Source organism: Pteropus medius, unplaced genomic scaffold (assembly GCF_902729225.1).
Source record: "Pteropus medius unplaced genomic scaffold, Ma_sr-lr_union100, whole genome shotgun sequence".
In the NCBI taxonomy this organism is placed as follows: domain Eukaryota; kingdom Metazoa; phylum Chordata; class Mammalia; order Chiroptera; family Pteropodidae; genus Pteropus; species Pteropus medius.
Genome location: NW_024351730.1, coordinates 7,551,360 through 7,579,316, shown reverse-complemented (window position 1 = coordinate 7,579,316; position 27,957 = coordinate 7,551,360). Strand labels below are relative to the sequence as shown.

The following is a 27,957-nucleotide window of genomic DNA, read 5'->3' as shown; positions in this document are numbered from 1 at the left end:
GATGAATTTAAACATAGTTTGAGAATGGGACATCATGAGTATTTCTGTAACCTCTCTGGAATCCCGGAACTCAAAATTAAAAGTTGTACAGTTTCAGTTTGGATAGTCCCACCCTCTGTGCGTTGCAGAAGGCCTCTCTCCGGTGGCTCCTCCCTCAGTATCCCAGGGGAATGTGCACGCTGTCACTGTGGCAAGAGGCCAGAGCCTGGTAATGAAAGTGGGTGAAGGCTCCCACAGGGCAGGCTCCATGGGCAGGTGGGTGGAGCCTCACAGGCTGTCTAAAATTCCCACCTGGCTTGATCCAGATAGAGACCCATTTGAAAACTACCTAAGGATCATAAGGTATGCCTTAGAAAGTGTATCACTGTTGTGTTCTTTCTACAGCTTAAAAAAATATCCTCTTCTGCTTTTTTTCTTCTAATTATTTTAACTTCTCTTCCTTTTAAATAAGAATGGACTCTTTATTTCCTTTCTACTTTCCGTTTTTTCTACTGCCCTCTCCCTATCTCTCTCTCACTCTCTGACACACACGCCCAGAAGTTTTAACTGCTTCCTCATACTTCTGCTTGAATATGTCCATTTAAAAGATTTACATTTTATCTAATTGTTTTCAATTAACTCAGAAAATTTTTTTGGATTTCTCAGGGCTTCCTTACCTGATACATATAAGTTTATATGTAGTATATATAATTTTTCTTTATAAAATAATACCTTTCACTGTAAGACATAAGATTATCATTACCTAGCTGTTTTGAACTCAAATCTATTAGTGAATATACAGATCTCTTCAAGTTAGAAAGAACCATGTCAATGAAAATCTTTAATTCATGTCCCCTTAAGAATAAGTATTTTTCAACCATGTGTTTCTCTTCAACGCTGCAAAGTAATATGCTTATGAATTACTTTTTTTGTCATTGCTGATATTGTTACATTAGCTTGGTATACAGTTGTATATATAACGATTGCAGCTTTGAATATAGAAACAAATACCTTACTGTACAAATCAATTCAATTTCTGGTATTATGTAAGAGGTACACTATAAAAATAAATCACTTCTCCATGCTTCAGGGCACCTTTGCAGTTCATCACTATGTATAACCTGAATTTAGATGCCCTTCAAAATATGGGAGAATTGACCTAGTATGAAACCAAAGCTAAAAGTTACATGGTAAATTTCATTCACTTCATACATTCATTTATAAACCATGGGAAAACATATACGTGTGTGTGTATATACATACATACACTCAAAACTTATAGTTCTAGTCATTAAAGACATCAAGAATCTCTTGTGAGTTAAAAACAGACACAAAGCAAAGAAATAGCAATGCAAGATAATACCGATATTCTTTCAAACCATGTTACTAACATGCATTCATTCATTCAATAACTATTTACTGCAAGATTTCTGAAAACAAACAAAATAGAGGCTAAAGCTAGAAAAAGGGTCTTCAGGCTACAGGATTTGAGATGTAAGGATATGTAGGATTTAGACCGAAGAGAGGAAAAGGCAGTGAGCTTGGAACTGGAAATGAACTAAAAGCTAATTTTAGCATGAGATGTACACATACAGTTCCGTGCACAGCCACATCTTGTAGCTGTTCCACATGTACTTATCTAACTAGTTCACAAGTTCAGCCAGATAACGTAATCTTGAATGTCAACCTGAGGGGTTTGGACTATAGGCACGAAGGAGCCCTTTGAAGATTTTGAATGAGGGAAGAATATGAGGAAAACAGTATTATGGAGAAATAACCATTCAGAATCTCAGGCTGGACCACGAAAGAGGACAGTCGAGAGGTAGTGGCAGGAAAAACAGTTAAGCCACTCTAGCATTTCGGATTAGTGATGAGAACAATAGTGCCAAACCCATCAGAACAAAAAGGGACATTTTGTTGCAAACCTACATACTGAATAATGTGGTTGTTTGTATGCTCTCTGGTTTTTTAATGGAATTTAGTTTAAAACAAATCTCAAAAATTAATTTTCTTTAAAAAAATTTTTGTGTATATATTTAGCCATTGAAATTTGTAGATACTTATTTTAAAACTTTCAGTTGCTTCCCAAGAAACTTTAGTGACAAAGGTACTTGATATTTCTATATTTTATTATGTCTTAATAAAATACTTATTGAGTCGTCTTCCAAATGTATCTTTTTTTATAACTCATTTTATTTATGTTGAATGTATCTAAATGATTTCAAAAGGATTTGAAAAGTCACAAAGACAAAGCTTATAGTTTTTCTAGTCATTAAAAAAAAAATCAAGAGTCTCTTTTTGTGAGTTGAACTTTCAACCCATACAGTTCTACAGTTTAGTGTAATTGATGGTTTGTCACTCACATAATAAACCACATGGCTGATTACAGTGTCATAGATAAGCATAACAGACTTTGCTCAGTACTCAGGACCAGCAAGGAAGCAGAAACATCTTTAATCTTGATAGGATTCCCTCACTCCAAAGCTGACTGCAGTGTGGATGATTCTGAAAAAGCAGACACAGAGGTGAGGCCAAAGTAAATATGTATTTTCTGAAAAATCAGGAGAGTTCTTTTTTTAGAATGTGACATAAATGTAACTGTATACTTCAGCTATATCATTTCGGTAGCTACATTTTAATGTCTCAATTTCTAAGAAATTCTAAGAAACTTCTAGGAAATCAAAGATTCACTTACATTGGCAATGAAAGCATGATAATTTTCCTATATCTTAAATCTAAATTAAATTTTCTGCTTTGCTGTTAGTTTTTACATAAGTTATTATAAATAAGTCAATTCATTTTCCTTTCTCCAGGCACTATGAAAAACCTATGTTTCAGAGTCATTGCCATAGCTATAAGTCTTTATTTTCCTGGAACAATGACAAACCCAACAAGAAAAAGCAGTATTTTATTCAATTCTGAGTGCCAATGGAATGGATATCTTCTGACAAATTGTTCTTTTACTGGAAAGCCTGATACATCTGTGGACATATCACAAACAGCAGCCACAGTGGATGTAAATTACAATTTCTTTAGGGTGCTCTTACAGTTTCCCACGAAAAATGAATGGAATATAAAACATCTGGACCTCAGTAACAATCTCATATCAAAAATAACCATAAACCCTCGTGCACATTTACATGCTTTGGAAATATTAACCCTCAACAATAATGCCATTCACGCCATCTTGTTGGCTCTACCTAGTCCTAAGTCCTCGTCAATGAAACACCAGAGAAGCAACTTGAGAAATGGGCTTCTATTTCTGAAATTCCTAATTCTTCAAAGAAATAAACTCAGTGACATTCCCGAGGGTAAGTACAATCTTAAAAGATGGACTAGATCAAGAAACAATGAGTGTGTGGAGAGTTAATATTTTATGTCAATAAGAATTCCATTTTTGTTTTCAGTTTCGAGGAAACACCTGAAAGTAAAACAATTTGATAAGAGCAAATATAATAAGAGGAGTTTCTTCACAGAATTTGCAGTTGTGTGGAATTTATGGTTGATGTAATTAAACCTCCCATTACTATAATTTAATGTTATATGAATTTGTCGAGAGACACTAGGAAGTATGTAAGTGCTGAATAATAATACATGATTTAAAATTATCTACTTTGATGATCATATATATATATCTGTGACTAAATATAGAAAAGCACTGAGAAATAAGTTACTTTTAATATGTATTACAAATCAGATTGAATGTGTTGCCATATTTATAATTTTTTTCTTAGAATATTTTTCGTGTCTACTTATTGAGTCGTCTTCCAAATGTAGACTAGAAATATGCTAATATTATACATTAATATGTAAACTTTCTCATCATCTAATAAAAATCAGAATTCCTTACCTTGGTTTCTAACAGGATACTCCACATACCCTCTTATTTTTTTCCCCACATACCCGCTTATAATAACTTCTCATCAATTCTGACATTTAATAATCTACTACATGTTGGAGTTCCTTAACTAATCCACAAGTGTTTTATTTAGAAATGAATCGGGTTCATTAGCCAGAGCTTCATTGGCCCTGTTTGTTTCTTTTTACATTCAGGAGTGCTGGACGATTTCCTTTCCTCATTTGTTTTCAGTCTTGGTTACTGTTTGCTAAGTACTTACTTTGTATAAGACACTATGCTAAAAAATAAAGTGTAAAAACATTAATATTTTTCTCTATCTCAAATTATGCATATTTAGTTTTTCTCATTTTTCAGTTCTTTTTATTCTCTTTCTCTAGCTTCTGGTCTTGTTTTAAGCATTATTTTGACAATAATAGCCTGGCAGGAATCACTATTCCAGCAATCATATCAGCAGAATTATGTGAGAAGGGTAGGAGTCTTCTCTCCCTGACATTTTCCATAAAATATTTTATGGAAAAAAAGTGTAATAATATCAGTGTAAAGTGTAAATTACTTGCAATTTGTTTTATAATTTTTATTATACTGCTCTTATTATAAAAAGAATACCTGTTAGTTGTAGAACATTAGGATTTAAAGAAAATTTTTAAGGAAAAAATTAAAGTCCTTCATGTAATATATACTCTTGAAGTTTTTCACATCTACATACGTATTTTTATTTTAAATGGATCATGTTGCATAATATTTTATAACTTGTATTTTCATGTTACAGAATATTTTGAACATTTTTATTTAAGCGATCTCATAAATGATATTTTAAATAATTTTCATATATACATATAACTGGTTTAATCAAACAACATTTAAGTTCTTCCCCTTTTGTTTTCTGTAACTCTTTGATGAACATCGTTATAGCTACTCATATCCATGATAACATATGTTTTAACTAGTATGGTTGATGTGAATCTCAACCCACAAATTTAAGTGTACTAGAGATCTAAGCTTGTACTGTCCATAACTCAACGTAGTTTCTGATTCTAAGCCTTCATTCTCCTAGGATCAGTTGGGGGTGGGCTGTAAGGTACTTGTACTTAACATAAATCTTTCATGAGTTTTCCTGTGCCTTTTTCCAGATTTGTACTACAGCTCTAGAATCTTATACCCTGACAAGGTATCAAAGTGTGTGTGTGTGTGTGTGTGTGTGTGTCCCTTACATCTGCTACCCAAAGAACATTTCCTTTCAGTCTTTTCAGTTTGGAGAAAATTCTTCCCCCTGTTGTTTCTTCAAAATCATCTGTCTGGTTCCAGAAATTCCTTTCCTCTAAAGGTTTAGGCCTTTGGAAAACAAAAGCCAGAAAGGCTTGTAGGCTCCTCTGTGTTGTGCCTTGCAATTGTGCCTCCCCTGGGACAATTAACACAGAGCCTACTTTCTGCTCGAATGGAGAGAAAGGGAAAGAGAAGAGAGATAAAAGATTAATATGTCAAAATATTATCCCACCACAAGAGTAAATAGAGAAATGGTGATCATATCTCCATAAAATAGATGAATTCCCCTAGAGCTAATAGGAGGTTAGGGCAAGTACAATTTCATTTAAGGACCAAATATACCTATAAAATGCAGATATAGCCCCATCTTCCTTTTCTGAGTTAAACTCTACCTCCCAAAATATCAGGAAAAAAAGGAAAAAAAGTGAAATGAAACCATAGATGAATGAAACGGATGGGTGATGGAAGTCCAGTGTAAGCCCTGATCTAATTGGATGTAACTCAGAGTTCTTTTATCTATAGCATTTTGTGATTTGAATTATTTTCCTGAAATCATCATACGTTTTCAGTTTTTACTGGGTTGAGTCCCCTCTAACATCCCTTCCCATTTTATGATTCTGTGACTACGGCTGGATAACTCAGACTTTGAAATCTTATTTTGGAGAAGAAAAGCTGGTAAGAGAAAGGTGCTGTCTAGAGTGCCATGCTATTTCTGAGCTTTTTTGATTCCTTTATTCTAAACCTGTTTAAAGGTAATGTCTGGATAATGTGATATTTATTCATAGGATTGTTGTGAAGAGTAAAGAAAAATGTATCTCAAGAACCTAACTTAACATAGTATTTGGCGTAATAAATGGCAGCTATTAAAATATGTGAAAAGTACTTTGTAACCTTGTAGTTTGCAAATATTAGTTATAATTACTCCCTTGGTACAAATTGAGAATAACAATCTGTTTAGAAACAAATAATAAATTTGTTTTTGTCTAAGTCTCACGTTATCTTTTAAAATGTTAAATAACTATTGCAGTGAATGGGACTTCTGGCCCACTAAAATTCATGAGTCAAGAATCGTTTGTGTCTACTTATATAGGTGTTTGCTTTCATCTAAAATAATAACTTAGAGATATCTGAGAAAGCAGAAATCAAGCAACTGGACTTGTAGTATATGTGTACCTTTATGAATCATGTACCACATATCTTAAAATGGTGACAATTTATAGAGCCAATGAAAAGTCACTTTCACTCAGGAAAGCCCACTTCTGTAAGGGTGAAACATCACATTGACAAATCCAATGTCAGCTAATTCGCTGTATTCAGAGTCAACTGTGATGTCACCACTAAGCTCCATGTTGGGAAAACACCCAGAGGAGGTGCCAGCCAATGCAATTTTCGAAACAGAAGCCGGACATGAATTTAACCTTGATCATTCTACCTCCCTCCTATATTTTTGGAGTACAGTGTTAATAATGGAAAAATTAGTTTAAAAAATTAAAAACAATGGGATGGGTCTCCAGTTAAACTCTCCCACCTTCATCAAGCAGTCTTTTCAGAGTGCCCATAGAGTACCTGGAAATCTGTCAGACCAACACTTATTATAATTCCAGTTAGGCTGACAGACTAGTATGACAGCCTGACACTAATTAACTTAGAAAATTTCAGAATCCAAGAGAGAAATGTGTTAGAAATGAGATGAAATAATACCTGATTTTGAAATTGGTGGAGTAAAAACACATAAGTAGTGTATTGTAAAGACAAAAATATGTTGTATTCTTTTCATTTATAGGGAATTAAACATTTTATCCTGATTGCTGTTGGATTGTGGAAATACCAATAACCAATGTTTTCAAAACCAGTTCAGGTTATAAAGTAACAAAATGCATGCATGTCATCAAGCTAATAGGACAAGGTCTTTGGCTCACCTGTAGGGCTGGCCTTATGAGTCAAGTATCTTACCTAGGGCCATTCTAGACTCTATTCCAATTCTTAATACTCTTTGAACTTGAAGCCATAACCCCTGAATATCATCATTTCCTCTGTTATCAGGTTATCACACTTGGGAGAGCATTTAAGAAGTTTATGGTCCAAAAGAATGTTTCTAAGATGGTGTAATGTCTGGGCATACCTTCTGTGGCCTTTTTCCTATTAGACACTGAGATAATTTCTTGGAAGTAATAAAACTGCTTCTGGCCACTTAAATGCAAAGACTAATCAAATTCTTGCCTCCAGTGGCCTATGTGATCATTAGCAAGCAGTTCAATAAATAATTTCTTCTCTGCAAAAGTGCCATCGTATTTTCCTCCCAACATTCAACTCTCTTCTCTTGAAACATAGAATCTATTCACTGATACCCAAGCCCCAGCCATTCATGCACTTCCCAACCTCTTTCACTCAACATTGATTCACCATGCAAAAATTTTAAAAGAATATATTTTCCCCCATTGAGAAATGTGGCCAACTATCATGGAAGAGTTTACTCAAATTTCCCAGCTCCATCTTGAGAGACCCTAAACAACAAGGTCACACCTCTCATTGTCTTTGAATCAGCAAGCTAATCATAGCAGGTTATTTTCATGACATTGTTCTTGGAAGAAGCCACAAGAACAAGCCCCGCCAAATGAGCATATTTCAAATCTTTACTCACATCATGTCTGCTAACATCTCATTGGCTAAAGCAAGTCACATGATCAAACTCAACTCAGTAGGATGGGGAAATATATTCTGCTCACAGGGAAGTGAATATTTGCTGAACAATAATCTAAACTGTTACACCTCACTTGCACTGAGTTCAAAATACTTGAAGATCATAGTAATCAAAGATAGATCTCAATTCCACCTGTGAGAAACAATTTTTAAGAAAGGAAGCTGGGCCATGGAAACCTTAAGTGATATATCCTGATTCACATCAAAAATCACAAACAGAGCTGAAGTAAAACTCAATATCTTAAGTACCATATTTGCTATATGACTGACACAAGTAGAATCACTAAACAACCCCCAATACATTTGGCAATTTTATGTATTCCATGGCCCGTATCTTTCTCTTGTGTAGAGAGCCCTACCTCAGCCTATTTTCTCTTTTCTAAATTCAAGTTATCTTTCAGGGTGTTGCTCATGTCTTTTTTTTTTTTTTTTTTTTAAGAAATGTGCATGGTTAAAGGGTAATGTTTAAGAAATCTGAGTTTCTAAATGAAACCTGATCTCATGGATACAGAAGACAATATGATGAATGCCAGACAGAACGGGCTGGGGGCTGCATGAAAAGGGTGAAGAGATGAAGAAGTACAAACTAGTAGTTGCAGAATGGTCACAGAGATGTAGATTACGGCATGGGGGATGTAGTCAATAGTACTGTAATGGCTATGTGTAGAGCCAGATGGGTGATAGAGTAATCGAGGGAATCACTTTATAAATTATATAAATGTCTAACCAATGGATTGTATACCTGAAACCAATATAATTTTTTTTTTTTTAAATCTGAGTTTCAGTCCCAGCTCTACCTCTTCAGCTACCATGAGGTAGGGCAGGCAAGTTCTTAACTTCACTGCACCTAGGTTTTGCCTTTTTTGCAAAATGGTAATAACTCCCAGGGCTTTGTGAGTATTAAAAAGAGATGTTTGTGAAATGCTCAGAGCACAAAAAGGGTACACAATTAAATAGGGGTTTTAAATAATTTCTTCCCTGCACTCCAAAGCTAGGCATGATCTCCCCTCCACTGAACTCCTAGTGGACACATTCAATTCAATTAATATTCAGTTCGTATTCAATTCACTGAGAAATTGCAGGAACCATAAGTTCACATCCCTATATAGGCCAGGCAGGTATCATGAAAATGTTAAGGAAACTATAGCTTCTTTCACATTGGTGTCTTGTGTTGCATTTTTTTTTTCTCACAAACCCATATATTTGCATATTAAAACATATAGGAATATTCTTCACTCCACAAAGACACATTTTCTCCAGGGTGGAAATACTGACGTGCCCCGTACAGTGGGGCTGACCAGGGGATGGGGCAGAACACGAGTCAGCAACGGCCATGTTAGAAACCAGTATGGGAGTGTTTCTTACTAGCATATGCCAGCCGAATATCAGCCTTGGTTCCCTCCCATTTTTTCAAACATGCAGGCTTTGTCGTCTACCCTTTGTTTTCCTATTTTTGATAGAGACATGAGTACAAAGAAATATTCTTTGAGAAGTGCATATTCATTTAAAGCAGACAGCCCTCATTCAGCTCCAGACAAACATTGTCTTATGCCAGTTGGAACTTCCAATCTTTCAAGAGAAGCTAGAAATGCAAATTTTTTGTATTGAATCATTATTGTTGGCTCAATAAATTTTTTAAATCTCTGTGCAGTTCAAACACTGTAACCTGTGGCTTATTGGATGCATATTATATTCCAGGCATTGCAAGAATTCGCAAAGATATGAATTCTGCCCTTAAGGGACTAGTCACTTGACGGAGCAGATAGTCCGATGATCAGGGTATAACTACTTTGTATTACTAGTAAATTTTCTTGTGTGTATTTCATATCATTCAACCAGTTGTAAGAATGCTGTGCTGTATTTGTCCTCAGCACCAAGTGCTTTGTTCATAATGTCCTGATCGAGTTGTCCTAATGATCACTGGTTTAGTCTGTACAGTCTGTATCATATGAAGTGAACATATGATAACATAGATGTACAGCCATTCCAATTAAGTCATCTTCTCTCTGCATAATCAGTCTCGCAGTAAGTACCTTGCAGACAGTAGGCAAGGAATAAACCTGGAATTGAACCAACCTGATCTGTTATATAGCAGTTGGTTAAAGACACAGACTACATGTGAGAACAGAGCAGAAAAAAAAAGTAAAAATGCAGGGCTTCTTTGAGAGACTCATATGGGAAACCAAATTTGGAAGACTTCTAAGACTGGCACTTCGTTCTCAACCTTTATTTTCCATGCCAAACCAGGGCCTCCTGGTTATTCTCTGGAATCAAGTGAAATACAAAGGCAGAGACAAAAACTCAATTAGATTATTTTGCCAGAACACAAAATCTAGCTGTAACTTATCACCTTTGAAAATACAAGAATGTCTAGATAAAAGAAAGAACACCTTAAAACTCAAAAGAGTTCATCCATATAAATAAATCATATAAATGTTATCAAATAAATATTATCACATCTTACAAAGTTAGATTTTTTAAATTCATACTTTTATGATAAAAACTGGCTTAGTTTACCTGCTTCCAGGCCTTTTTCTCTGCTTGTTCAAAATATGTGTATATGTTTGCATATGGCTATTTTTTCCAATAACATTGGAATTATACTCTATACTGTTCAGTCAGTTCATGTTGATCGGCCCCTATTCTAAGACTAGATAGTGTTTTATAGTTTTGACATACCATATTTTCTTTAACCACTTCTCTATTGAAAACCGGTTAAGGTTGTCTATGATTTTTCATCCTTACAAACAATGGTGCAGTAAATATCACCAGTTTATATTTTAATTTGCTTTTTAACTTTAACAGGACTATGGAAACTGAAGTCATTGCAGAGTTTGGATCTGTCATTCAATAAAATATCGCAAATTGGTGTGTCTGATTTTCACAACTGCCTGCAACTGGAGAACCTCTATTTAAAGAGCAACAATATATTCAGAATTCATCCAAGAGCCTTCAAGGACCTCAAAAAATTACAGGTCATAAAATAATTTTTACAATATTTCGAATATGCAAACATATGAGCAATTTACCTTAGAAAAATATGTACTTTGAAGAGTTTCTTCATGACCAATAGTACTATTAATCAGAAAAGTAAGTCTATTTTGAGATTCCCCCAAAATTGCTGAAGTCTCTCTCTTGCCTTAAAAATGGGAGGCCTCAGCAACGTACATGAATTTTACTCAAACATGATACTCAGCATCAATAATTGGCACATTGTTTTTCTAAATCAAATTAAAGCCAACTCCAAGTTTCCACTTGCCAGTTGGCAAGAAATTAAATCTTTGCTACTAGTGAGGCTCCCTCCCTGAGCTGCAAGGTCAGCAAAGATTCTGGGGACCTTAAGCAATCCGGAACACTTGGGGAGGTTCCTCTAAAGCAACTTGGTCGATGCTGAGATGTCACTAGCCCAGGACTAGTGACCCTGGCTTCCGTACCAAAATTGGGCATGGAATAACAAAAGTGATCATGATAAAAGCTCATACTTCTATGGCACTTCCCATGTGCCACATACTGTTCTAAACGTCAGCTTCTTATTGGGGAGAATCCATGTCACATTTTGGAGCAGCTTGGCCGTTAATCTCACTAAAGGGGTGAGGTGAGGTGATGGTGAGGAAGCCCCAAAGCTCCAAAACCCTGCTCTGGTTTTGGCAGCTTCAGTGCCTTCTCCTCCAAACACTTTCCTCTACTCTCCTCCTCTTTGGGGGATGTTGTAAAATCTCCCCTCGGTGCTCTTTTAGAAATACCAGGGTGGCCTCCAGAGTGGCACCTTGAGATGCCTTGGGGAGAACTTTAGTCCCTCAATCTGTAACCACCATCCTTATACAGGCACGATTGTTCCATAGAAACATAATGTGAGCCACATATGCCATTTCATATATTCTAGTAACTAGATTTTAAAAGTAAAAATAAGCAGATGAATTTCATTCTAGTAATAATTTATAAACTAATATACCTAAATGTTATCTTCCACACATGCAATCAGTATAAAAATTATTAATGAGCTATTTTACATTCTCTTTTTCACACTGTCTTCAAAACCTGGTGTGTATTTTTTACACTTACTGCACATCCCAATTTGGACTGATGTGTGGCTAGTGGCTATCATTTTAGACAGCTGAAATTTCCCCAATTTTGTGTAAAGTGATATTCAAAAATAGCTTCAAGATAAATCTCTAACTCCCCCCCTTTCAACCAGAATGACTCCCCAGATCCCCCCTCTATTAAAGAGTAGCTAGTGAAGCAATGGTGAGACTCTGGAGTCAGCTTCCTGGGTTTAAACCTAGACTGTCACTTACCAGCCACATGATCTTTGGCAAGTTACCAAATCTCTGTGTGCCTTTCTCATCTGTAAAATGGAGATGGCTTGGATTCTTTATCATAGAGTTTTGTGACAATTAAATGTTTTAATACATATAAAGTGCTTCAAACAATACTTGGAACACAGTAAGCTCTTTATAAATGTAGACTATGTATAGAAATTCTAAAGTGACCACAGCACCCTACTCTTTTAACATATAAATCTGATTATGCCACTTTTTTTTTTAAGCCCTTCTAAACTTTCACAAGAGCCCGGCTGCTGCCTGCCTCTCCAGGCTCATTTCAGCTCTCCCCGTTCTTGCTGTACTCCTGCGTTTCCACCTTGAGCCCTCTCCACTTGCTGATCTTTTGCCTGGAAGAGCTTATTAATTCTTCCAATGTTACTTTCTCAAGGATGCCTTCCCTGGGCCTCCAGATTGAATTAGTTGCCCTTTTTTACACTCTCACACAATATAATACGCTTTTTTCACATTGCCCTTATCAGAACTGAAATGATTCAGTTTTAAGTACGGTTAGTTGTTATGCCTATATCCCCACGTGGTTGTCGGCAGGATTCATAACCCTTCTACAAGACAGTAAGCTCTTTGAAGACATACATCACATCTATTTTGTTTTCTAGTGCTTAGCATATGTCTAATACATAACACATATTTAAAAACACTTGTCGAATAAACAGAGGAATGAATGAATGATTGATGATCATGGATAGGTGTGTTAGTTATCTATTGTTGCATAACAAATTACTACAAACTTAGCAGTCTAAAACCACACACATATATTATCTCACGATTTATGTGGGTCAGGAATCCAGGCAAGGCTTAGTTGGGTCTTCTGCTAAGGGCCTCTCAAGAGGCTGCAGTCAAGGAATGGGCCAGGACTGGAGTCTTGCCTGAAGGGCCAACCAGAGAAGTACCCATCTCTAAGCTCACGTGGTTGTCGTCAGGATTCAGTTCCTTGTAGGCTGTTGGACTGAGGGCTCGGTTCCTCCCTGGCTCTCAGGCTAAGCCTGCCCCCAGTTCTGTGCCATGTGGGCCTCTCTACAGGACAGTTCACTGCTGTCAGCTTGCTTCAGAGCCCAAAGGAGAGCGCCTACTAGTAAGAAGAACATTATAATCTTAAGTAATGTAATCATGGAAGTGACATCCCATTGTTTTTGCCATACGCTATTGGTTAGAACCAAGTCACAGGCCTCGCCTACACTCAAGGGGAAAAGATTACCCAAGGGTGTTAACTTGGAGGCAGGGTCATTGCAGACCATCTTAGAATCTGTCTGCCATGGTAATTATTAGCGTAGATGAGAAAGCTCACTTAACTTGGCAGTGCTCCCCAAATCAGCACTAACAGGTTGTCAGACTGCCTCAGAACCTCACTTAGTATGTTGTGTACTGATTATAAGTATATCTGTATGTGTGATTGCCCTATGTTTGTTTTATTTTCTATGCATTGTTATTGTGCTTTATAAGTCTTCTTCAACTCACAGCACTATAGGCAAATGAAAAAACAACCCAAGAATGTTTTAAATCATCTATAATTCTCAATTCACCTGAACTGCCAAGAATTATACAATATCTCCTTTATTACTCCTTCTACATGTTTAGCAATAACTTAAAAACTGGCTTTGGAACATGATGAACATATTTGGTACCAGAAAGCTGCAGATTAAAATAGATGGTTTTCTTTTTTCAGGAGATGTAGTTAATACTTACACTACACAATATGTCATCCCATGTTGTATTCTTCTCAGAAGCCAGATAGAGTTTTCAGAGCACGAATTCATCACTTTTTTAGATAGAATAAATTAAGTTTCACTGGCATTTCAAATTAGCATTACTTTTTTTTTTTTTTATCTTATTCCATTCTTCGTAGATTCAGTGATTTGTGTAGCAACATCATATGGTTCTCTCAATCTTCCTATAATATACTCTTCTTTCAAATAATGGTGGATGGCTATTTCTTGTGGTTGTACTATTGGGTTTTAATCTTTTCTCAGAAATTATTTCTTCTGAATCATTTTATTAGTTTTCTGTTCTGTCTCCAGTTTTGCTTTCAGATCCATGATTTGTAATATAATAGCTGCTAGAATGAAAAAAAAATGCAGATGTGCATTAAAAAAGAAAATAACTACTTGAAAAACAGGCTATCTCGCTCTTTTTGAGGAGGGATACATAAGAAAACCACTGATCCTAGTCAAGGCTGGGCCAAAGCAGTTTTTTTCTTCCCAGTCTCAGTCTCCTACTTTCTAGCTTTGTCAACCTTCCTTTGGAAATCAAGACTGCTTAGTTACCCAATACTGGAAAAGTCGCCCTCACTACCTAAGTTCAGGGAGAATTCTGATTCTATATGTAGTGGCCTTGGTTATGGTGCTGTTGGATTGTTTGTTTGAATCAGCTCTTTTTAGGAGTTTATATAACCCAAGATATCAATGCTGCTTTTTCCCTGATGTTTATAAAACAATTGTCCTAGGTAAGATTCAGCCTTTCTGGTTTTCACCATAGCCCTCTTTTTATTTCAGCAAGGTTTGCATTCTTTTATGATTTTCTCTTCTTCTGATAACCATCTACCCCTCCCCAAACCCCAAGACCGCAGTCTGGTGCCTCATGCTCCAGGCTTCTGCCACCCAGGCCTTCGCTCAGGCTCCAAGAGGGTGTGATCTGGAGTAAACTGCACACACTGTGAAGCCAGATCAGATCTAAACTCTGCCACTTCATTCACTCATTTCTTTCTCTATTATTTACTGAGCACCTGCTATGTACCAGGCGCTATTACTAGGGGCTATGTGGGATATACTGTGTGACCCAGCCCCATTTCCTACTCTGTAAGAAAGGGGGAAACGAGGAATCTGTTGGGAGGACTAGCGATAATCTAGGCAGAGCACTCAGCAGAATGCCAGTATGCAGCAGTGCTTTGCAAACGGTGGCTGAAGCTGAACCTAACTATGCTTTCCCTGCTGTATCATGCCACTGCCAGTGCCAATGTCAACAGATCATTCTCTGTTTCTAGTGCCACTAAATAGCTTTTTTTCCCTGTTTCCCCTTCACGTCTAATTAGACTAGAAAAATTAGTCACTTGTGTGTTTTAAGTAGCTGTGGATGCAGAGAAATGTACTACTACCCTTGCGATAATACGCGATGCAAAAGACCTGTCCTTGCTACTTCTGGTCAACCACAATTCTTCTGTGTTCCAGTCCTCATCATCCCGTATCTTCTCCACTTTCAACATCGCCATGTATATAGATGTTCTAGACCTTGTATTTAATTCTAGACCTTGATAACAACGGAGAGTCTAGGTTTTATCTAACAGTACAAATCATAAGTCATAGGGAAGAAGGAAGGGAAAATAATTAGGCATCTAATATAGGCACCACACTTAAAGATTTGCATACATTTAATTCTAACAACAACCCTGGGAAGTAGGCTCATAGAGAGTAAAACAGTTGCTGAGGTACACAGAGTTGTTAGAGACAGAGCAGAGGTTTAAACCCACTACTATTCTCTAATTCTCAAATCTGCACTAAATTCTTATTGCCTCCATAGACCTATAAACGGTATCTGTAACACATTTATTGTCTCTAAAAGTCTTTATCCTCAGACTGTCCTAAATTTCTTTCTCCTTGGACAGGTTGTAGACCTCAGCAACAATGCTCTGACCACCGTCCTGCCTATGATGCTCATTGCTCTAGAACTTCCCCATCTGGAGGCCGACCTGGCAGACAACCAATGGCAGTGTGACAATAGTGTGACAGTCTTCCAAAATTTCATTTCTGAATCTTGGAGGAAAAACTGGAATGTAATTTGCAACAGGTCTATAGGTAAGTCAGTAGTTCCTCCTCTCTCTGAAAAGGTTCCAGACAAAATGAAAAAAGCACACGAAGAATTTAGTCCCATTTGAAACAATGACAGCAAGAGTGCTGATCCATGGCATTAGTCAGCCTTGCGCTGTATCATAGAACGATCACTGGTATCTGTTTTCCTCAGTTAATAAATTATTCTCTTCACGTGCTCAAAGAAACCTAGCTCAACTGCTTCAGAAACCAGTAGATTTGATCAAAAACAGAATTTCACAAGAAGAGGATTTTGTCCTGAAGCCCTAAAATATCACACTTTTATCAAAAAAAAAAAAAACTTTTAAAATTTGAAACATGATCATTTAAAATGTTTGCCAGCACTCTAAAATATAATCCTGTACATACACAAAACATACATATTTCAAGGAGATATTTTTCCTTGATTGTTCCCTGCCACTCCCTAAAGTTCTGGAGTTGAACATTCTGGAAAGCTTTTTCTATTACTAACTATTTTGGCTAAATCTCAAACTCCTAACTGGGGTATGGGAAGTCGGATTTTTTTTTCCAATTAGAATTGACATTCAATATTATTTTATACTAGTTCCAGGTGTACAGCATAGTGGTTAGACATTTGTATAATTTACAAAGTGATCCCCCAATTAGTCTAGTGCCCACCTGGCACTATACATAATTATTACAATATTATTGACTATATTCCTCATACTGTACTTCACATCCTTGTCAGATTTTTTTTAAGTGAGTTCTGGACTCTGTTCTGTTCAAGACTGACATTAAAGGAGAAATAGCCATGCATACCAGGTTTAAAAGAAATCCAAAAAGATCAGAGAGATGTCTCAATGTTGTCAGCCACACTTGTTCCCTTCCTCTCTAAGAGCCACGACTGGCATTTTGAGTGTGAAGGGGAGAATGTCAAGAGCCAGGTGAGAAACCTGAATATCTTTGCTATTTACCAGCACTGGAGAAAGGTAAAGAAATGATAACGTGAACATGGGTAGGGCTGAGGCAGATTTTGCAGGGAGCTGATGAAATGTTCTCACAAACATGTAGTTGGTTAGGATATGGAAGAAAGAGAAGCAATGAGGCTGTCCCTCCAGTCTGGCTTCTTTCCTCCTGTTGGTCAAGAAGCCTAAGAAAACACAAGCTCCAGGGCCTGTGAGCGGCAGACCTCAGCCTGACAGCCATGTGTAAATGTGTGCAGAGCCATATATATAATATTGGCATTAGATGATCAATCAATCAATTAATCAATCAATAAATCTCAGTAAAGCTGCTTATCATCGTGTACATTAAATACAGCTACGTAAGGACTGAGGGCTCACAGAAGCTTTTAAAACCACCGGACTCTCATTTCAGTGTTTGTTCTCACCCTCCCCTTTCAGAGAATGAGGAGGTGCACCGGTGGGCTCCCAAAAGCAGAGCTTCCAGGGAAACCCACATTCCTCATACTAGTCCAAGTCATGTGAAAAGCCTCACAAGGAGCAAAGCCGAGAGGAACCGGGAAGGAATGTACATGCGCTTTTCCACTCTGGGGGAAAAGGCCCATGCCAGCTCTGATACCAGTGAACAGCAGGGACAGCCATCACGATGGGCAAGGAACCCCCAGGACGAGCAAGCTGCTGGCAGAAAGGAAGCCACTTCCCAGGACCTGGCCCTGGCCGTCTGCCTGGCGGTGTTCATCACGTTCTTCGTGGCCTTCTGCCTGGGGGCTTTGACAAGGCCTTGTGTTGACAGACTGTGGCAACAGAGATGCCGGGACAGAAGCCCCGGTTCAGACAGTGCATATTCCAATGAGGGCTTCTACAATGAAGAGAACATACAGCATCCAAGGGTGGATCTGCGCCAAACTCGCCATGATCTAAACCTCGGTGAGAATCAAGACTCTTTCTTGGGGACGGAGGTCAGCCCACATGCTGCTGTCATTTATGATAGAACTCTAGAAATGAGCAGAAAGGAGCCTGGCAGCTGGCAGAGTGAAGAACAATGCAGGGGCCACACCCGGGTAGGAAGTAGAGAGAATAACAAGGTTCCAAATGACAGTGCAGCACGGTCTGTTCTTCAAGGAATGCAAAATGCTGGGAATAATGCACAGGTTTCGGCAGGACAGGACCACACCTACAGGAATGATATTCTTGGAATACATTATGAAACTGTGGCCCAGGACGATTTTCTCGGTGAGCATTCAGTGGGCATCCCTGTGCTGGCTGGCAGATCACAAATGGTCTCTGGCTCAATCCATAAGAATTCAAATGAATTAGACCCACCGCTCTCAAGAGAAATGACAGCTGTGCTCTCTAAAATGCAAACACATACAAGAGCTCAGAGGACTGGAGAGAGCGAGGAAAGAGAGGACACTGAACAGTTCCCTTTGGAGCTGTCTAAGGAAATGCAGGTGAGCACTTGCATTAGTTTGCTGAGCGCACAGCAGCAAAGGCTCAAGGCAGCCCGTGCTGAGGAAGAGCCGTCCACCTGCTACAGTTCGGCCACACTCGGTGACCCAGGAGATACGGACTTGTCCCCACCAGTCATTCCTCCTGAATACAGTGGCCTACACGTCCCTCCTGCTAACCAGGAACCAGTGCAAAAACATGTTCCTTCTGACACACAGTACGAGTTGGACACCAACTATGATTCTGATGAAGGGTCTTTATTTACTCTAAGTTCAGTAAGTTCAGAGGATGCAAGAAACATGACTGAAGGATGGGCAGATGGTGAGGAGAGCCGTGAGCCCCCGAAGGAGGAGGACTTGAGAATGAGGAAGGCCAATGTTACATCATTCGAGAGTCTTGAGGACAATATCGCCTTCCAGAAGTTTCAGGAGAAATGTGAGAATCAGGAGGCTTGTTTTGAAAAACCTCTCTTTTCTGGTCCAGACTCTGGTTTGCGTGAGAGTCATCTGGAAAGTGCCTCTGACACCACTCAATCTGAGGGTCCGTTGACCTTGCCCGGATCTCTGGGCAATAGTCCTTCCAGTGATAAGGCCCCTGGCACGTTCATTTATGATCATGTTGCAGCTCTTCAGTCCGAGGCAGCAGAGTGGCACTGCTCACTTAGAGACTTGGAATTTTTCAATGTGGATATTTTACCACAAACACCACCATGTTCTGCTGAAGTTTCCTCAGACCCTGATAAGAATGACTCAGACATTTGTACCTACGAACCTTTCCTTCAGGGATCAGACACAGCCCAAAACAGTATTCCTTTCCAGATCACTACAGGGGGGAACTTAAGACCCTCACAACAGGATTCTGAAGGGTGCAACATGAATTCCAGCCCAGTGGACACTGACACAAATGAGGGGTTCATACGTCCTGTTGCGGACTGTGGTTCCAGAGAAGACCATGTAAGCCAAACACAACAGTTACAATTCTGTGGTGATGAACCAGCTCATCAGTGTGAAAGAGGAGAAGGGGAATATTTTGAAGAGGGTCCAAAGAGCCAGGTACCACTATTACAAGAGCCTCCAAATAAAACTAGTTCACTAAGAACACAGGAGCCCTTCAGTGACAGAGATTGGGGTAGATTTTCAGAGGAGAATCTGTCGCAACTGGAAAAAGATGATTCTAACTTTTATACTCAAATGCAGACCGAGAGTAACCTGATGGGAGCTGGTTCTCTAGGTAAGGACTGGCTCTACTATGACAAAGACAAGGACATTCAAAATCAAAGGGAATTCAAGTAACATCTTTTAACACAGATTGAAGCACTCAGGTGGGACTGCTGAACAAATTTTAACAGATTCTGCACCGAGAACAGCACAGCTTTTGGGAGGCTGATCACGAAGCTACAAAATTGGAGGGATTCAGAGCAATTCTAAATATTTTTTAATAAGTTATATTAAAAGAGGGATCATTTTGTAGAACAAAGTGTAAATTAAAAATTTATTTTCAAGGAGAGAAGAGTTGTTTTTGTTTTTGTTTTTGTTTTTGTTTTTTTTGTAAAAGTAGAAGGGACCCCACCATGATCCTTGCTATCCCTTCCTTGGCCTAACTCGCCCCTGGGGACTCTTGGGAGCTATTCTCTTTTTTCCTGACACTTTCTCCTTTTCTTTCCTGATGCTTCTCCTCTGCTTCTCCTCTGCTTCCTCTCTTTAAAAGCATTTTTCAAAAGTCTGTTCCTAGTCTTTCTTTACCCCCTCCTTAGACCCCAGTGCTTCACAGCCAGCTCTACACAGATGATGCCCAGGTCTGCATGACAAGGCTCAATCTCCCTCCCAAGCTCCAGACTCACATTCTCAACCCTAGTTGTACAAATCCACATAGATCCTCCTGGTACCTAAAATTCATCATTTTTCTTCACAGGCTTGACCTCCTATATTCTATTTCTTGGTCAATAGTATCATGACATCCACCCAGTAAAGCTAGTTAAAATTTCTGACTTATCTCTGACTCCTTTTCCTTCATTTCCTGTGTCTGAGTAGCCTCTAAGCTCTGTGCAGCAGACGTTCCTATTGGTCTCTACAGGGAGACATTTAGTATGGCAATCTAGATGGGGGCTAAGCAACTTATGTCGACCAGTGTTTGCATAGAAAGCAGCTTGTTTTCACCTAGAGTGTATATTTTTGGTAGATTAGGATAGAAAGTGATTGAGTTTGGGGAAGGGCCCTAAGGATCCCCCCAATTTAACTGTTGGCATCACCACTAGTCTTCCAGGCCCTAGCTCCTCAGTAACTCTTAATAAGCTCTACTCTAAACCCCCAAATAAGGCACATTTCCTATCTATCACCTAGATTATTTTAAGCCCTCTTTATGACCTTTAGTACTTCTTCTGGCTCTCACTCGCCCCTGAATAATATATCCTATTCATCTTTCCACTATTCAACTTTTGATAGCTCCTCATTGCCTATATATAAAGACCAAATGCCATGATCGGGACACATCCTACCCTTCCAATTTCATCTCATGACATTATCATTTTGCCAGACATTCTATATTCTGGTTTACACCATTTCCATAAATTATTTATTCATTTATTTTAGCAAACTTTTGAGGCTTTCATTGGTCCTTGATTAATCTCCTTGCCCCCGTTCACAATTACTATTTTGAAATTTCCCTGTCCTTAAACTTTTATTGAGAAAATTTAGGCTATCAAGAAGAAACTCCTTCATTCCCCTACCCTATAACAGTAAACATTTTACTATCCATAGCTACACTCGCCCCTTTCCTCTAATCTAAGAAGCAAGCGTTCTGTGGTTGATACTCCTTTCTGTCTGCTTTCACTGTAGTCCTGGGCGTGGGTCCACTTACGTTCCCCATTCCGGTACATCCAATCCTTCCCTGTCTAATAGCCCCTTCCCACAGGCCAAAAGCGTGCTTGAATCCCTCCAACACCACTCTGCAGTTTCCTCAAATACCACAGCTAGGATCCTCGCAGGAGCAGTTAATGACTCTGCTAACCCTTCAGGGCACTGTGGTCAGGCCCACCGTCCCTTTAGCCTGTGCTAGTAGAGGTTGCCCACAACCTACGAATGCCATGCGGCATGGACCTCATGCATAACCTCTGCAGCATTTGGCACTGTAGACCAGCAGGCCCTGACCTTTTTGGCACCAGAGACCAGTGCTCCTATGAGGATCTAATGACTGATGATCTGAGGTGGAGCTGAGGCAGTGATGCTAGTGCTGGGGAGTGACTGCAAATACAGATGACGTTTTGCTCACTTGCTGCCGCTCATCTGCTACCATGTGGCCCAGTTCCTAACAGGCCATGGACTGGTACCGGTCTGTGGCCTGAGGTTTGGGGACTTCTGCTGTAGACCATTCCCACCTTGACATTCTGTTTCTGTGGCTTTGTGACATGACTATAAATGTGAGAAGCCCAGCAGGACACAGATGGCAAGGAACAGGCGTGATTGGAAAGAGTTGAATGAAGGAACCACTTGGAAAGATCTGGACGGGATTAAGGGAAACTGGCAAGGGCAGGTGAAGGACCTGAGAGCTAGCAACAGGGGAAAGCCTTTCCCACCCTTAGGCCTGAAGAGACAAAAGGAATTGCAGCTATGAATACAAAGCAGAAACCATGATCTTTGGTAGAGGAACATAGCCACGAACAACCCACAGTCCAGCAGGAGAAAGCCCAGAGAATAATCACCTCTCTTCTCGCCCTCCACTCTCCTGACAGTGCTTCCCAGTGGCTGACTTCTGAAAGCCAGAGGGTCGGTCCACAGAGGTCACCCTTCCAGGCCACAGAGCAGAATGGAGAAAGGTAGAAAGTAGTTTCAGAGGGACAAATGGAGAATATTCAGCGTGTACTTTGTTCTGATTCCTCTTCTTCTACCTCTCTGGTCATTCTCAGCCTCTTATTCTACCTCTCCTTTCTATGTTCACTTAAATATCCATGTGTCCCAGGGCTTGGTCCTGGACCTCTTGTCTTCTCACTCAATTCGCTTTCCCTGTGTGAGCTATCAATTGCAGTCCTCCCACCATCACCTGATTTCTGATATTTCCTGTAACTCCAGCTTCAAATTTTTTCTGGCAGTTCACACTCACATCCCTCTGCCTATTGGATATCCCCATAGACACTTCAAACTAAATGTGTCCAAAACGAAACTCATCAGCTGCCCCTAACCCTTTCCACCCACCGTACCTGATCCTCTGTGTTCCATTTCGCTATCCGCCCATTGCTCCATCCAGTACTCCGGAAGTCATTCTTTGAACTCCCTTCTCCTCACTTCCCACATCTAACTGATTGGTCATTAAGCACAGCCAAATCTAGCCCCTAAATATCTGTCAAATCCATTCCCTCCTGTCTGTCCACACCATCACAGCTTTCGCACTCACCGTGACCCCCCCACTGGATCTTTCATAACAGCCACCAACTGTTCTTTACCTCCGTCCTACGTCCTACATGCCTTTATGATTCTCACACTACAGCCAAGGGGTGGTTTCTAAAATGAAAATAAGGTTGTGTGGTTCCCCTGATTAGAGTCCATTCATAGGTTAAGGGTTTTCTGTTTCTCTAAATTTCCACATAGCTCCGTCTCCAGGCCTTTGCCCATGTCACATCTGCCTGGGTGTTCTTTCCAACCCCACCCATCAACCCTCCCCAAACCAGCCCTCCTTTAGCTCCGTAGCTCCTGCTTAGTTCTCAGGTTAATCAACTCCCTCCTTACATAAGTATTGTCCTTCACAGGGGAGAGCTTACACAAGTAAAATTAAATAATGATTTGTGTGATTATTGATTTAATGTGTGTCTGCTCCCTTTTTATACTATAAGCACCATGAGGACAAAAAATGTATCTCATCTCCCCAAAGCCTTCACCACATGTCTTATCATTTTTGTCTGTGAGCTATCTTCCATGGAGCCCCTTTCTGTGGAGTTCAGTGCCAAGCAAACCTCCTATGCAGGCCAGTCACCAGGTAGCCTCTGTCAGGGCTCTATGAGATTTGTTGATTTCAGACCAACTTCTACATAGCTTTACGGATTGTGGTGGAAAAGGTATGAGACTGAAGGGAGTGGGATCGCCACGGAGACCATTGCTATAATTTGGGCATTTGTTACTGAAGTGGGGAGGGAGGACAGAAATGAAAGGACCAACTGGAGAAACATTGTAAGGGAAGGATCCACAGTGGTGATTGACTAACCCAGTGCCTGTCATATAGTGAATACTGAGTATTTGTCAAATACATGAATGAAAGAATGGAGGGTGGGAGGAAGGGAAGAAGGAGGTAGGGATGGTAGAGAATTCTGCTATAATGAGGTTCAGTAGATCTTTTTAAATCTAGATAATCCTGTCTATGGCCATGCCACCCTGAATGTGCCCGATCTCATCTGATCTCAGAAACTAAGCAAGGTCGGGCCTGGTTAGTACTTGGATGGGAGACCACCTAGGAAGACCAGGTGCTGTAGGCATTAAAAATAAATAAATAAGTAATTAAGCAAGAAAGCAAGCAAGTAAGTGAATGAATGAATGAATCAATCAATCGATCAATCTAGATAATCTCTCCACTAGCACCTCTTTCACCTCCATTGACTTGCTAAAGAAACAAGGTAAATTGTCCTGCAGAGTTTCCTACATTCTGGATTTGGCAAATTGCTTCCTCCTAGTATCATTTTATTCCATCTAAGATTTAGAATTCTCGTTGTTCCTGTGTCCAGGAGCCATTTCTCTATTACTTGCCTGTGAAAATCCCACTCACCCTTTAGGACCTGGCTCTAAAGCTGCTCCCGTCTTTATGAAGCCTCCCTTGGTTGTTCCAGAATCAACCTTCTTCATTCCTATCTCTGTGCTCCCCAAACATATACCTTGTAATTCTATTTAGCTTTTATTTCATTCTGCTTTGAACTGCGTTATTTTTCTGACATCGCTGTGTCTTGGTAGATGTCCCAGGATAATCTTCGGGAGCTTGCTCCTTCCCTAAAATCATGTAACGAGACTTCAGACATGCTTTCTTTAGTCATCAGACTGTCCTCCAAACATACCGAGACAAAACACTGGCTGATGAAAGTCGGTTACTAAAGAATAGCGTAGATTTAGGTTCTAATATCACATTTGACACGTAAGCATGGGACTGACTTTTTGCCTAATACTTTTAATAGGGTTGGTGGGCAGCCCAGGCCCTCAAATCTGGCCCTTCTTGATGTGGGTCAGGATTACACCACTGACCCCCTAAAAAGGGAGGGCCCCTTGACTTTCTCTGCAGGGTAGCCCAAGGCAGCAGGGTGTGCACCTGCTGGGAGGCTCCAGGCTGTCAGAATGACCCCCACTTCCTGCTTTTCTCTGGAGCTCCACCCAGAAGGGCTGGAGGTGGCATCAAAGCTTCCTAGGGGTTTACCCATACTCATGGGGCTGCACAAAGATCCACACCTTTAGAGAAAAAAGAACCTGCTCCCAATTTTATTCCCAGAACTGGAAAGTCGGTCCTTAGACTAATGCAACCCGTGTCCTAGACTGTAAGCGCATTGAGAGAAAGATCATGTTTTATACATACCTCCCACCCTCTACATTCCAGTGTCAAATATGGAACAGAACTTAAGGACAGTCAAAGTTCAAATAACCCTGATGTGGTGAATTATTTCATCAAAATAGTAAACATAAAGCTGACTCTTCAGCTTTAATGAAATGTAGTTAGATATAGCTAATAAACAAGGAGAATTGGCAGAGCCTTAACCAACTCTGGGTGGAGGTTTGTAACTCACTCAACAGCCAATGAGCTGGAAGCAGGGAGCCGTAGATGAGTTCCCGCAGCTGTTGCCTAGAATCTGCTGTCGAAATTATAGATGCTTTTCTAATTAAACGTAAAGTTCTAAAATGAACAAAAATGAAAAATAATCTCTCAGTGTCTACTTTAGAAAAAGAGAACATTTTATTAATTCTAGATATTCCCCATAAATTCTTTGCATTCGTGTAAAGTCAAGTTTTTCTCTATACTTAATGCCCTTAATAACTAGTATAAATATTGCAGTCATTTCTGACATCTCATTGATTTAAATGCTCGTTTCCATTCAAATGCAATGCTTTGACCATTTAAATAGCAGTTCCCTGAGTATACCTAGAGTTACATACACGTTCATTGACTATTTTAAATTCACTAATTATTAACATTTTTGCCATATTTGCGTTTTTGCACTATCTTACTCTCTTTATAAATATAAACATATATACATTTATGTAAATATATATAAATGCACATATAGAGTATTTTATCTGATGTATAAAATTTTATATGTATAAACTCATATAGCTATACAAGGTATTCATTAGACATAGAAACATAGGTGAATACACATAATGTTGTCACAAATATCTTCAGCCTGAAAAACAATAAAACAGTATTACCTGTTTCCAGACTCTGGACAATTGTAGATACCAAAATCACTATTACACGTTTTTGTTTTGCCTCAGCATCAATTTATGAATGTTTGTCACATTCCCTGAACACCGTCCGCACACTCTTCAGTAAGAATAAACTTCTGATGCTGGATGATGAAAAATGATGTTGATAATTATGCAGGGGAAGACAAATTCGCTTCTCTCTCTTTTTTTTTTTTCTCTTCAAACTTGTCATTCTGTTCTTCCTTAGAGATGATATAGATAACTGCGGTGACTTCCGGGAAGCATTGTTGCAACTAGGAGCAGTTTCTGGGAGAATAATGAGGTCAGAACTGGAAAGAGCCCACTATTTAGTCCAACCTTATCCTGTAGATGAGGAAACTGAAGCACAGATTAATAAATTATGTGCCCAATGCCACCCCGCTAATTCTTGTTTCCAACCAGAGCTCACTTTGGACAGGTAGCATTGGCGAGGGAGATCCTACCCTTTCCTCTCCCACCCCTGCTGTTTGTCTCCCCTCTGGCCAACTACCACCCAGGAGATTTAGAACACATTCTTCCTAGGATATCACAGCGTCTTCCAGACACTCCTTCACAGGAAAACCGGCTACCTGCAGCAGCAAACGTGGTGGCTGGCATCCTCACTGCTCCACGCACTGGGACAGGGGGTGGGGCCCAATGACTGGATGTAGCCCTGTGCTTTCCACAGTCCCAATCCGAATTCCCTTGCCTGCTATCTGAGGTGGGCTTCACGAAGCCAGCTTCAAGAGTCAGGGCTTCCAGTTCTCGCTCTCCGCTCTTTGCTACTCTCTCGGGATCCCGGGGAGCCCTGAGCTTCTCCCTCTGCTGATCCCGCAATGCCTTTCCTCTCAGGTCACCTAGGCTTGCAGGGAACCTCTACAGCTACAGGAGCAATAACAACTAAAACAGCCCTCAATTGCCCACACCCCTATGTATATATATATGTATATATACACATATATATATACACATATCTACATATATATGTATAATATATAGTAATATATTCTTATATATTATTATGATAATATATATTCTTATATTATTATTATTATAATAATATATTATACATATACATATTACATATATATTTCAGCCACTGGAGTGTGTGTGTCCTGGAGTTGTTCCTGTCACAGACAGTCCTGTCCCAGTGACTCCAGGGCAGTGCCCCAGTTTGCTCTAAGCCTAGCTTCCCTGCCTCCTCCCAGCACCAGTGGCAGCTGCAGGCTGTGTGCCTCACTCCCCCTCACAGGGAGACTGGGCACAGTACAGGACCTCGAGAAAGAAGAAGTGCTCCACTCAATGTCTCCCGTTTACTGAGGGAGAATATCAGCCAACGCTGCTGGCTGTGACTCTGAGTTTAATTAGAGCTGCCAGATTTAGCAAATGTAAAAATACAGGATGCCCAGTTGAGTTTGCCTTTCAGGTAATCAACAAATAATTTCCTGATATTTAAGTATGTCCTATGCAATACTGGGGATTTATTTATACCGAAATATTATTTGTTGTTTATCCGAAATTCAGTTTCAACTGAGTGATCTGTATTTTACCTGGCAACCCTGCTATTGTAATGTTCAAATACTAAAATGAACTGAAAAATCTTCCACCCAAGGTACTGAAAGAGTCTGCAGTTCGGTAAGGATAGAAGAAAGCAAATCTTGCTGAGCTACATTTGCTGCAGCAAAGAAGTGATTAGATGTCTGGTATGTTCTGCATTAGGCATTAAGCACATGCCATCCATGCCTACAAAAGTGCCTCCCTCAAAGCCTAAGTAATGATTTACAAAACAATAAACATGGAAATTCACTCATATCCAAATTCAGAGGGGAGAATATCCAGAACATCAAGTCCTGCCTGCAGTTGTCAAGGAAAAAACAAAATAAACCGTGAAAAAATCAAATCACTGCAAAAGTGTTTTCTTGCAGAGAAGTGAAGAGTTACTTGTAGGGAGAGTGAATTATATAAAAGCTTTCCATTGGGAAAAGGAGAAGCTCTGGAGGGCCTCTATTCTGTAAATTCGGCCACTGGTAGTCACACCACTCACACACAAAATCCACCTTGGTCTGGACCCAATGGCTTCAAAATACATCGGCCTTTACTTTGGCTGACTTAGCAGCCTGGAATGAATTACTTTCAGTTAACTCAGTGGCATATTTTAAAATACCATAAGCACTAATTTGGCTAGCTAAATTGTACTCATGTACACACAGAAACACTCTTGCATTTACCACTCAATTCAGCCGAACA

The 27,957-nt window shown here is 39.5% G+C and overlaps 1 protein-coding gene, 1 long non-coding RNA gene and 1 other non-coding gene across 6 annotated transcripts; 2 read left to right on the top strand and 1 right to left on the bottom strand.

Annotated features, from left to right (window-relative positions):
• Positions 1-82: 82 nt before the first annotated feature.
• Positions 83-19,816, top strand: LRRC66 (leucine rich repeat containing 66). 2 transcript variants are annotated; one of them, XM_039845184.1, is made up of 6 exons: positions 83-342; positions 2,401-2,504; positions 2,793-3,290; positions 10,607-10,776; positions 15,737-15,926; positions 17,303-19,816. In XM_039845184.1, exons 3-6 carry the CDS (start codon positions 2,798-2,800, stop codon positions 19,600-19,602), a joined length of 3,153 nt encoding a protein of 1,050 aa, XP_039701118.1. In that variant the 5' UTR covers positions 83-342; positions 2,401-2,504; positions 2,793-2,797; the 3' UTR covers positions 19,603-19,816. The 2 variants fall into 2 exon arrangements, with proteins under 2 accessions (XP_039701118.1, XP_039701119.1); XM_039845185.1 differs by lacking the exon at positions 2,401-2,504.
• On the bottom strand, positions 2,358-26,631 carry LOC120588055 (uncharacterized). 3 transcript variants are annotated; one of them, XR_005649127.1, is made up of 7 exons: positions 25,696-26,631; positions 25,056-25,162; positions 24,162-24,273; positions 22,746-22,803; positions 22,008-22,091; positions 13,825-14,194; positions 2,358-2,484 (listed from the first exon to the last, which is right to left on the bottom strand). It is a non-coding gene; the product is annotated as an uncharacterized LOC120588055 (long non-coding RNA). The 3 variants fall into 3 exon arrangements; XR_005649128.1 differs by lacking the exon at positions 22,746-22,803; XR_005649129.1 differs by lacking the exons at positions 22,008-22,091; positions 22,746-22,803.
• LOC120588441 (5S ribosomal RNA) lies at positions 23,650-23,768 on the top strand. The gene has a single exon (XR_005649245.1). It is a non-coding gene; the product is annotated as a 5S ribosomal RNA (ribosomal RNA).
• Positions 26,632-27,957: the final 1,326 nt, after the last annotated feature.

Excerpts from the sequence above, each read along its gene's own strand:
- LRRC66 (XM_039845185.1), top strand. The coding sequence starts at position 2,798 with ATGAAAAACCTATGTTTCAGAGTCATTGCCATAGCTATAAGTCTTTAT. Across the intron at positions 3,291-10,606 it reads ACTCAGTGACATTCCCGAGG|GACTATGGAAACTGAAGTCA; the intron begins GTAAGTACAATC and ends TAACTTTAACAG. Across the intron at positions 15,927-17,302 it reads AATTTGCAACAGGTCTATAG|AGAATGAGGAGGTGCACCGG; the intron begins GTAAGTCAGTAG and ends CTCCCCTTTCAG.